General features: G+C 55.5%; 1 protein-coding gene across 1 annotated transcript in view; it reads right to left on the minus strand.

The window, feature by feature from the left end:
* The window catches only part of LOC147104934 (leucine-rich repeat-containing protein 75B-like), a 116834-nt gene that overhangs the window by 55815 nt on the left and 48743 nt on the right, over positions 1-12276 (minus strand). The window contains exon 2 of the mRNA XM_085962197.1: positions 4029-4141. Coding sequence (XP_085818323.1) covers positions 4029-4141 — 113 coding nt within the window. The remainder of the gene's footprint in view (positions 1-4028; positions 4142-12276) is intronic.

Below are 12276 nucleotides of genomic sequence, written 5' to 3' on the forward strand. Positions count from 1 at the left end.
TCCTGGTACAGTGCGGTTTAGTGGGAAAGTCCATGAGCTCCTGGCACAGTGCGGTTTACTGGGACAGTCCCTGAGCTCCTGGTACAGTGTGGTTTAGTGGGACAGTCCCTGAGCTCCTGGTACAGTGCGGGTTACTGGGACAGTCCCCGAGCTCCTGGTACAGTGCGATTTACTGGGACAGTCCCTGAGCTCCTGGTACAGTGCGGTTTACTGGGACAGTCCCCGAGCTCCTGGTACAGTGCGGTTTATTGGGACAGTCCCCGAGCTCCTGGTACAGTGCGGTTTATTGGGACAGTCCCTGAGCTCCTGGTACAGTGCGATTTACTGGGACAGTCCCTGAGCTCCTGGGACAGTGCGGTTTACTGGGACAGTCCCCGAGCTCCTGGTACAGTGTGGTTTACTGGGATAGTCCCCGAGCTCCTGGTACAGTGCGGTTTATTGGGACAGTCCCCGAGCACCTGGTACAGTGCGGTTTATTGGGACAGTCCCTGAGCTCCTGGTACAGTGCGATTTACTGGGACAGTCCCTGAGCTCCTGGGACAGTGCGGTTTACTGGGACAGTCCCTGAGCTCCTGGTAGAGTGCGCTTAACTGGGACAGTCCCTAAGCTCCTGGTACAGTGCGGTATACTGGGACAGTCCCCGAGCTCCTGGTAGAGTGCGGTTTACTGGGACAGTCCCAGAGCTCCTGGTACAGTGCGCTTAACTGGGACAGTCCCTAAGCTCCTGGTACAGTGCGGTTTACTGGGACAGTCCCTGAGCTCCTGGGACAGTGCGGTTTACTGGGACAGTCCCTGAGCTCCTGGTACAGTGCGCTTAACTGGGACAGTCCCTAAGCTCCTGGTACAGTGCGGTTTACTGGGACAGTCCCTGAGCTCCTGGTACAGTGCGCTTAACTGGGACAGTCCCTAAGCTCCTGGTACAGTGCGGTTTACTGGGACAGTCCCCGAGCTCCTGGTACAGTGCGGTTTACTGGGACAGTCCCTGAGCTCCTGGTACAGTGCGGTTTACTGGGACAGTCCCTGAGCTCCTGGGACAGTGCGGTTTACTGGGACAGTCCCTGAGCTCCTGGTACAGTGCGATTTACTGGGACAGTCCCTGAGCTCCTGGTACAGTGCGGTATACTGGGACAGTCCCCGAGCTCCTGGTACAGTGCGGTATACTGGGACAGTCCCCGAGCTCCTGGTACAGTGCGATTTACTGGGACAGTCCCGGAGCTCCTGGTACAGTGCGGTTTACTGGGACAGTCCCCGAGCCCCTGGTACAGTGTGGTTTACTGGGACAGTCCCTGAGCTCCTGGAACAGTGCGGTTTACTGGGACAGTCCCTGAGCTCCTGGGACAGTGCGGTTTACTGGGACAGTCCCTGAGCTCCTGGAACAGTGCGGTTTACTGGGACAGTCCCTGAGCTCCTGGAACAGTGCGGTTTACTGGGAGAGTCCCTGAGCTCCTGGTACAGTGCGGTTTACTGGGACAGTCCCTGAGCTCCTGGTACAGTGCGGTTTACTGGGACAGTCCCCGAGCCCCTGGTACAGTGTGGTTTACTGGTACAGTCCCAGAGCTCCTGGTACAGTGTGGTTTACTGGGACAGTCCCTGAGCTCCTGGGACAGTGCGGTTTACTGGGACAGTCCCCGAGCTCCTGGGACAGTGCAGTTTACTGGGACAGTCCCTGAGCTCCTGGGACAGTGCGGTTTACTGGGACAGTCCCCGAGCTCCTGGGACAGTGCAGTTTACTGGGACAGTCCCTAAGCTCCTGGTACAGTGCGGTATACTGGGACAGTCCCCGAGCTCCTGGTACAGTGCGGTTTACTGGGACAGTCCCGGAGCTCCTGGTACAGTGCGGTTTACTGGGACAGTCCCCGAGCTCCTGGTACAGTGCGGTTTACTGGGAAAGTCCCCGAGCTCCTGGTACAGTGCGGTTTACTGGGACAGTCCCCGAGCTCCTGGTACAGTGCGGTTTACTGGGACAGTCCCCGAGCTCCTGGTACAGTGCGGTTTACTGGGACAGTCCCCGAGCTCCTGGTACAGTGCGGTTTACTGGGACAGTCCCCGAGCTCCTGGTACAGTGCGGTTTACTGGGACAGTCCCCGAGCTCCTGGTACAGTGCGGTTTACTGGGACAGTCCCTGAGCTCCTGGTACAGTGCGGTTTACTGGGACAGTCCCTGAGCTCCTGGTACAGTGCGGTTTACTGGGAGAGTCCCTGAGCTCCTGGTACAGTGCGGGTTACTGGGACAGTCCCCGAGCTCCTGGTACAGTGCGGTTTACTGGGACAGTCCCGGAGCTCCTGGTACAGTGCGGTTTACTGGGACAGTCCCTGAGCTCCTGGTACAGTGCAGTTTACTGGGACAGTCCCCAAGCTCCTGGGACAGTGCGTTTACTGGGACAGTCCCTGAGCTCCTGGGACAGTGCGTTTACTGGGACAGTCCCTGAGCTCCTGGGACAGTGCGTTTACTGGGACAGTCCCTGAGCTCCTGGTACAGTGCAGTTTACTGGGACAGTCCCCAAGCTCCTGGTACAGTGCGGTTTACTGGGACAGTTCCTGAGCTCCTGGTACAGTGCGGTTTACTGGGAAAGTCCCCGAGCTCCTGGTACAGTACGGTTTACTGGGACAGTCCCCGAGCTCCTGGTACAGTGCGGTTTACTGGGAAAGTCCCCGAGCTCCTGGTACAGTGCGGTTTACTGGGACAGTCCCTGAGCTCCTGGTACAGTGCGGTTTACTGGGACAGTCCCCGAGCTCCTGGTACAGTGCGGTTTACTGGGACAGTCCCTGAGCTCCTGGTACAGTGCGGTTTACTGGGACAGTCCCCGAGCTCCTGGTACAGTGCGGTTTACTGGGACAGTCCCCGAGCTCCTGGTACAGTGCGGTTTACTGGGACAGTCCCCGAGCTCCTGGTACAGTACGGTTTACTGGGACAGTCCCTGAGCTCCTGGTACAGTGCGGTTTACTGGGAGAGTCCCTGAGCTCCTGGTACAGTGCGGGTTACTGGGACAGTCCCCGAGCTCCTGGTACAGTGCGGTTTACTGGGACAGTCCCTGAGCTCCTGGTACAGTGCGATTTACTGGGACAGTCCCTGAGCTCCTGGTACAGTGCAGTGTACTGGGACAGTCCCCAAGCTCCTGGGACAGTGCGTTTACTGGGACAGTCCCCGAGCTCCTGGTACAGTGCGGTTTACTGGGACAGTCCCTGAGCTCCTGGTACAGTGCGATTTACTGGGACAGTCCCTGAGCTCCTGGTACAGTGCGGTTTACGGGGAGAGTCCCTGAGCTCCTGGTACAGTGCGGTTTACTGGGACAGTCCCTGAGCTCCTGGTACAGTGCGGTTTACGGGGAGAGTCCCTGAGCTCCTGGTACAGTGCGGTTTACTGGGACAGTCCCTGAGCTCCTGGTACAGTGCGGGTTACTGGGACAGTCCCCGAGCTCCTGGTACAGTGCGGTTTACTGGGACAGTTGTCCATGTTAAATGTGCCTGCGGTACAAGGGCTGGGAGGTGTTTGGTGAGAGCACTGCTTTACGTTTGCAGCTTATGCACCAGTCAATACGGTTCGGACAGATCAGCCAAATGTGGCCATTACAGATTTCACCGGCAGTAAGTCCACCCTCGATCCCACCGCTCTTTAACCCTTTGTGTAAACAGTTGCCCCTTCTTACTCCCAACGTCCTCACTCTGAACTGGCCTCTCCCAGGGTTTGAAAATTCACCACAACAAATTATTTAATTGAGTCAGTTTTGTCAATTGCTCTTGTAAATCTCGGCGCTTCGATCAGGTCACCTTCAAGAGTCCTCTTTCCTGAGGTAAACAAGTCCAACTTCCTTAAGCTTTCCCCATATCAGATTATATTCCTCTCTTGCCTCTCTTGAGCAGTAATATTCTGCCTTGATTGAAATCTGCTTCCTTAATTTGTCCCTGCTGAACAATATGAGAGACCCTTCCAGCTGGCTTGGCCGGTGAAGGGCACGACCCCTGAGGAGGAGAGGGAATGACCGGCAATGTCTTGACCACGAGCGTCTTTCGGTGTCCGTGGGTACTTACCACCCTTGCGACTTGCGCCTGGGCATGGTCTGTCTGTGCCACTTGGAGTGTGGGGTCAGGTGATAGATGAGCTGGCGGCAAAGCTTTTCAGAGGATCTCAGGGGCTCCAACTCCTAAAACAAACAAACAAACGTCAGTTGAACCTTGAACCAAACCTGCCCCAGGTGCAGTCCACCCCACCTGCAAAGAACTATGCCCCTTTTCATAATGCTCAGTACACACGAGGGAGACCATTCAGCCCGTCTAGCTCATCATAAATCATTACAAGCTAGGGGACAGGTACAAAAAGTAATCAGTAATGTTGGCCTATATTTCAAGGGAGCTGGAATACAAAGTAATGTTGCAGTTGTACTGAGCTCTGGTCAGACCCCATCTGGACACTGCGTTCAGTTCTGGGCCCCGCACCTCAGGAAGGATATACTGGCCCTGGAGGGGGAGCAGCGCAGATTCACCAGAATGATACCGGGGCTTAGAGGGTTCAATTATGAGGACAGGTTGCACAAACTTGGCTTGTATTCCCATGAGTTTCGATGGTTGAGGGGTGATCTGCTCGAGGTGCTTAATATGATAAAAGGATTCGATAGGGTCGATGCAGAGAAACTGGTGGGGAATCTAGAACAAGGGAGCATAATCTTCAAATTAGAGTTAGTCCATTCGGGGTGAAACAGGAAGCACCTTTCCACACAGGGTAGTGGAATTCTGGAACTCTCGCCCCCAAAAGGCTGTGGATGCTGGGGGACAATTGAAGCTTTCAAGGCTGAGATTGATAGATTTTTATTGGGTGAGGGTATCGAGGGAGATGAAGTTAAGGCAGGGAGATGGAGTTGAGGTACAGATCAGCAATGATCTCATCGAGTGGCGGAGCAGGCTCAAGGGGCTGATTGGCCTCCTCTTCTTAATGTTCCTATCCTTGTGTCGAAATCTACAATCCTTCCCCCATCACAGCATCCAATGGCCTCTTGAAGGATTCCAGAGTTTCTGCCTCCACTCCAGGTGTTGGTCACTCTTCCTGATGTGCTCCTCGGTGTCACTGGATCGAGATCACGTGGAGCCTCCTGTGACCGGTGGGCTCCGCGGGACATTGTCCATCTCCTCAACGATGAGAAGGAAATTACTGTTTACTGTTTGACTGAATCTCTTACTGTGTTATAGTCGCATCCTCTTCCCGAGGGTGTGGGGGGGGGGGGGTGGGGGGGGGGGTTGTGGGGAAGGAGGCACTTGTACTGATATTTGTTCTGGTGGCTTTGGGCTCATGCTGAATATAACTGATGGGCCCAGGGAAAAATAGAGACCATCAGTCCTGAACCTGTTCGCTCTGTCCAGCAGTTGTGGTTCAACCTGGAATAGCACTCAGGACTCACCTGTTCTGCAGCACTCGGGACTCACCTGTTCTGCAGCACTCGGGACTCACCTGTTCTGCAGCACTCGGGACTCACCTGTTCTGCAGCACTCGGGACTCACCTGTTCTGCAGCACTCGGGACTCACCTGTTCTGCAGCACTCGGGACTCACCTGTTCTGCAGCACTCGGGACTCACCTGTTCTGCAGCACTCGGGACTCACCTGTTCTGCAGCACTCGGGACTCACCTGTTCTGCAGCACTCGGGACTCACCTGTTCTGCAGCACTCGGGACTCACCTGTTCTGCAGCACTCGGGACTCACCTGTTCTGCAGCACTCGGGACTCACCTGTTCTGCAGCACTCCGGATTCACCTCTTCTACAGCACTCAGGGTTCACCTGTTGTGTTCCACTAGTGAGGGTTATTTTAACTTTGGGCAATAATGTAGAGTGGCCCATATGGAATTAGCTGCCCGTTATACACCTCGCGCCGTTTTGCTTCCTCCTGAAGCCAATGGAAGGGAAGTTCAGGCAGGGTTTACGATGGTGGCTAACCGCCAGAATCGCACATCCCTCTCAAAGCTCCCCTCTCGTTCACCTCCTGTTAAGGTTGAAGAATCCAAGTTTTTATAACCTTCCCTCGTAACATCATCCCTCTGATGCCGGGGGTCAGTCTCCTGGTGCTTCCAGCACCACCTCGAAGATGTGAATATTTCTCTGGTGCCTCGGTGACTAAAACTGAACCCAATACTCGGGCTGCAGCCTGACCACACCATACAGCCTCAACCAGGCAGCCTCAGACCTATACTTCACTGGCTTGACAATGTCGCATTGCGTGAGGTTTGTTAATCGCTGCTCTGCAATGACTGGACATGGTTGGTGCAGTCTGTCATTGCTCTCATTTCTCTTTCTGCCACAGTTCGACACGATTCATTATGTTCTCCATATTTTCTCCAATCTGCAAGACGGTGCATTTCTCGGTATTGAATTTCAGTTGCCACAGTTGTGCCCACTTGCAAACATTGCCCAGGTCTGCTGTAATCCCTTGGCTGCTTTATCAGACTCTACTGCCTGCACTGTTTAATATTACCTGCGAGCTTGACCAACTTCCTTTGTGTTTCAGAATCCGGGCATTCATGTGTTGGTGTGGCTCAGAAACAGTAGCGGCCCCAGCAATGATCCCTGGGACTCCCACTCCGTATGACCCAACATCAGCCCGCCCCCACAATCGAGTACCCGCTGCTTTGTCTCCCCAATGCAACAAGGCCTGGACGACATTCAGGTTTGGGCTGATAAGTGGCAGGTAACATTCGCGCCACAGAAGTGTCAGGCAATGACTATCTCCAACAAGCGAGAGTCTAACCACCGTCCCTTGACATTCAACGCCATTACCATTGCCGAATCCCCCACCATCAACATCCTGGGGGTCACCATTGACCAGAAACTTAACTGGACCAGCCACGTAAATACTGTGGCAACAAGAGCAGGCCAGAGGCTGGGTATTCTGCGACGAGTGTCTCACCTCCTGACTCCCCAAAGCCTTTCCACCATCTACAAGTCACAAGTCAGGAGTGTGATGGAACACTCTCCACTTGCCTGGATGAGTGCAGCTCCAGCAACACTCAAGAAGCTCGACTCCATCCAGGACAAAGCAGCCCGCTTGATTGGCACCCCATCCACCACCTTAAACATTCACTCCCTCCACCACCAGCGCACCGTGGCTGCAGTGTGTACCATCTACAAGATGCGCTGCAGCAACTCGCCAAGGCTTCTTCGGCAGCACCTCCCAAACCCACGACCTCTTCCACTTAGAAGGACAAGGGCAGCAGGCTCATGGGAACACCACCACCTCCAAGTTCCCCTCCAAGTCACACGCCATCCTGACTTAGAAATATATCGCCAATCCTTCATCGTCGCTGGGTCAAAATCCTGGAACTCCCTACCTAACAGCACTGTGGGAATACCATCACCACACGGACTGCAGCGGTTCAAGAAGGTGGCACACCACCACCTTCTCAAGGGCAACTAGGGATGGGCAATAAATGCTGGCCTTGCGAGCGATGCCCAGATCCCATAGAAACAAATAAAAAAATTCAATATCCACCTCCAAGTTTTACCTTGGAGATTGTGTAATAGCATTTCATGTGGAATATGTGAAGGAGGGAAGGTTCCCAGTCCATGGTGGGAGGGAGGGAAGGAGGGAAGGTTCCCAGTCTGTGGTGGGAAGGAGGGAAGGTTCCCAGTCCGTGGTGGGAGGGAGGGAAGGTTCCCAGTCCGTGGTGGGAAGGAGGGAAGGTTCCCAGTCCGTGGTGGGAAGGAGGGAAGGTTCCCAGTCCATGGTGGGAGAGCGGGAAGGAGGGAAGGTTCCCAGTCCGTGGTGGGAGGGAGGGAAGGTTCCCAGTCGGTGGTGTGAAATAGCTAACCATTGTTTAGAGAGGTGTAAAGTACATGAATTGCTGAAGTTAGTTTGTTGCATCTCAAAATGTTTTATTCCGTGAACGAAACTGTAGCAATTTGATTACAGTGAGTGATCAGAGAAGGTATGTGGTAACCATGGTTACAGCACGACAATCTGGAGAAGAGAAAGTAATTGATTTGTAGTCTGCTGATTACAAGGAGTGCTGAGGTCAGAGGTCAGGTTTAATATTCTATTTGGAGAGCGGGAGTGTTTTGCACAGAACTGTAGACATTGGACAGATCTGCAGGGTCAGATTTCTAGCTGCGAGCACGGTTCCGGAGGGGTTGCCTCAGGCCAAATACAAACAGGCAACCACTTCCATTTATATAGCCCTGTAATGGAACAAAGCATCCCAAGGCACTTCATGGTTGGAAGTCAGACTCGAGCAGGAGGAGGAGGGAGATTCGGGGAGGTGACGAAAGGTGCTGGCAATAAGGTGGTGAAAGAGGTATGAGGATAAAAGGGATTTAGAGAGCGAGTTCTTAGAGAGTGGGTAGCACTCTCGCCTCCGAGTCAGAAGGTTGTGGGTTTAAGGCCCGCTCCTGGTCTTCAACTCATAATCTTGGCTGACACTCCAGCGCAATACTGAGGGAGCGCTGCACCCTCAGAGGGGCAGTACTGAGGGAGCGCCGCACTGTCGGAGGGGCAGTACTGAGGGAGCGCCGCACTGTCGGAGGGGCAGTACTGAGGGAGCGCTGCACCCTCAGAGGGGCAGTACTGAGGGAGCACCGCACTGTCGGAGGGGCAGTACTGAGGGAGCGCTGCACTGTCGGAGGGGCAGTACTGAGGGAGCGCCGCACTGTCGGAGGGGCAGTACTGAGGGAGCGCCGCACTGTCGGAGGGGCAGTACTGAGGGAGCGCTGCACCCTCAGAGGGGCAGTACTGAGGGAGCACCGCACTGTCGGAGGGGCAGTACTGAGGGAGCGCCGCACTGTCGGAGGGGCAGTACTGAGGGAGCGCCGCACTGTCGGAGGGGCAGTACTGAGGGAGCGCCGCACTGTCGGAGGGGCAGTACTGAGGGAGCGCCGCACTGTCGGAGGGGCAGTACTGAGGGAGCGCCGCACTGTCGGAGGGGCAGTACTGAGGGAGCGCCGCACTGTCGGAGGGGCAGTACTGAGGGAGCGCCGCACTGTCGGAGGGGCAGTACTGAGGGAACGCCGCACTGTCGGAGGGTCAGTACTGAGGGAGCGCCGCACTGTCGGAGGGCCAGTACTGAGGGAGCGCCGCACTGTCGGAGGGGCAGTACTGAGGGAGCGCTGCACTGTCGGAGGACCGGTACTGCGGGAGCGCTGCACTGTCGGAGGACCGGTACTGAGGGAGCGCTGCACTGTCGGAGGACCGGTACTGAGGGAGCGCTGCACTGTCGGAGGACCGGTACTGAGGGAGCGCCGCACTGTCGGAGGACCGGTACTGAGGGAGCGCCGCACTGTCGGAGGACCAGTACTGAGGGAGCGCCGCACTGTCGGAGGACCAGTACTGAGGGAGCGCCGCACTGTCGGACGAGCAGTACTGAGGGAGTGCTGCCCTGTCGGAGGGGCAGTACTGAGGGAGCGCCGCACTGTCGGAGGGGCAGTACTGAGGGAGCGCCGCACTGTCGGAGGGGCAGTACTGAGGGAGCGCCGCACTGTCGGAGGGGCAGTACTGAGGGAACGCCGCACTGTCGGAGGGTCAGTACCGAGGGAGCGCTGCACTGTCGGAGGGGCAGTACTGAGGGAGCGCTGCAATGTCGGAGGGGCAGTACTGAGGGAGCGCTGCACTGTCGGAGGGGCAGTACTGAGGGAGCGCTGCACTGTCGGAGGACCGGTACTGAGGGAGCGCTGCACTGTCGGAGGGGCAGTACTGAGGGAGCGCTGCCCTGTCGGAGGATCAGTACTGAGGGAGCGCCGCACTGTCGGAGGGTCAGTACTGAGGGAGCGCCGCACTGTCAGAGGGCCAGTACTGAAGGAGCGCCGCACTGTCGGAGGGGCAGTACTGAGGGAGCGCCGCAATGTCGGAGGGGCAGTACTGAGGGAGCGCTGCACTGTCGGAGGTGCGGTACTGAGGGAGTGCTGCACTGTCGGAGGGGCGGTACTGAGGGAGTGCTGCACTGTCGGAGGACCGGTACTGAGGGAGTGCTGCACTGTCGGAGGACCGGTACTGAGGGAGTGCTGCACTGTCGGAGGACCGGTACTGAGGGAGTGCTGCACTGTCGGAGGACCGGTACTGAGGGAGTGCTGCACTGTCGGAGGACCAGTACTGAGGGAGCGCCGCACTGTCGGAGGACCAGTACTGAGGGAGCGCCGCACTGTCGGAGGACCAGTACTGAGGGAGCGCCGCACTGTCGGACGAGCAGTACTGAGGGAGTGCTGCCCTGTCGGAGGGGCAGTACTGAGGGAGCGCTGCCCTGTCGGAGGGGCAGTACTGAGGGAGCGCCGCACTGTCGGAGGGGCAGTACTGAGGGAGCGCTGCACTGTCGGAGGGGCAGTACTGAGGGAGTGCTGCAATGTCGGAGGGGCAGTACTGAGGGAGCGCTGCACTGTCGGAGGGGCGGTACTGAGGGAGCGCTGCACTGTCGGAGGGGCAGTACTGAGGGAGCGCTGCACTGTCGGAGGGGCGGTACTGAGGGAGTGCTGCACTGTCGGAGGACCAGTACTGAGGGAGTGCCGCACTGTCGGAGGGGCAGTACTGAGGGACTGCTGCGCTGTCAGAGGGGCAGTACTGAGAGTGCTCCCAGTTTTGCCTACAAAACAACAGTGACTGCACGTCAAAAGTAATTTGTTGGCTGTGAAGCATTTTGGGGCATCCTGAAGATGTGAAAGACGCTATATAAATGCAAATCCTTCTTTCTTACCAGAGTGAGGGGCCAAGAGAGATAAAGGCTCTGCCATGGGTGACAGAATGGAGGGAGGGGTGACATGCACGGGACCAGGGTTTATCGAGTGGAGATTGTTATCAGGGACATAGGGATGGAGGAGACTGTAGAATTGGGTTGGAACAAGATGCTTCTGTTACCTGAGCCCCTGGGCACAGCCAAGTGGCTTTAATGGATACTTCGATTTTCTTACACTGCTTCTTGGTCTTTCTCTTTTCTTCTCCTTCTCTGTTTCCCTTGTTCCGCATTTCTTGTTCTCTCTTCACAGCCCGTGGGATTTGTGAATCTTCTCTCTTGCTTCTGGTCACTGGCGAGCAAGTCAAAGCAGGGGAACCCTATGGAGATGGGGCGCTCTCAGCACTCCTGCTGGTGATGAAAGCCTTCTATTAAAGCCACAGGCCCAATGCTGCTATGAATGATGGAATAGCACCAAGTCACCTGCCAAATGTCAGCGCGGCTCAGTTAATAGGACTTTTGCCTCGGAGTCCGATGGTTGTGGGTTCAAGTCCCACTCGAGAGAGTTGCACATGTAATCCAGGCTGACACTCCAGTGCAGCAGTGAGGGAGTGCTGCACTGTCGGAGGGGCAGTACTGAGGGAGTGCTGCACTGTCCACGCAATTCTCATGGATGTTAATGATTCCATGGCACTTAGTTGATGAAGAGCAGGAAGGACTCCCAATATCCTGGTCAACATCCTTTCTTCAACAGATCAACTGGTTGTTCATCTCATTGCTGTTTTGGGGATCTTGCTGGATCAAAATGGTTCCTGTGTCTGCTTCCATAGCAACAGTCTACTCTACATCAGAATAATTGGTTTCCGGTGAAGTGTTGAGGGTTGTGATCGAAACATAGAAGATAGGAGCAGGAGTAGGCCATTGGGCCCCTCGAGCCTGCTCCGCCATTTAATAAGATCATGGCTGATCATCCGAATTCAGTACCCTGTCCCTGCTTTCTCCCCATATCCCTTGATCCCTTTAGCCTCAAGAAGTATATCCAACTCCTTCTTGAATATATTTAATTAATTGGCCTCAACTGCTCTGTGTGGCAGAGAATTCCACAGGTTCACCACTCTCTGGGTGAAGAAATTCCTCCTCATCTCAGTCCTAAATGGCTTACCCCTTATCCTTAGACTGCGACCCCTGGTTCTGGACTCCCCGGCCATCGGGAACATCCTTCCTGCACCTAGTCTGTCTAGTCCTGTTAGAATTTTATAAGTTTCAATGAGATCCCCTCTCATTCTTCTAAACTCTAGCAAATATAAGCCTAATCAACCCAATTTCTCCTCATACGTCATGCCTGCCATCCCAGGTATCAGTCTGGCGAATCTTCGCTGCACTCCCTCCATGTCAAGAACATCCTTCCCCAGATAAGGCAACCAAAACTGCACACAATACTCAAGGTGTGGTCTCACCAAGGCCCTGTACAACTGCAGCAAGACATCCTTGCTCCTGCACTCAAATCCTCTCGCTATGAAGGCCAACATACCATTTGCCTTCTTAACCGCCTGCTGCACCTGCATGCTTACCTTCAGCGACTGGTGCACAAGGACACCCAGGTCTCGTTGCACTTCCCCTTTTCCCAATCTATTGCCGTTCAGATAA

This window comes from Somniosus microcephalus, chromosome 19 (assembly GCF_052327205.1).
Source record: "Somniosus microcephalus isolate GS21.2 chromosome 19, FLI_Smic_1.0, whole genome shotgun sequence".
Taxonomy (NCBI): domain Eukaryota; kingdom Metazoa; phylum Chordata; class Chondrichthyes; order Squaliformes; family Somniosidae; genus Somniosus; species Somniosus microcephalus.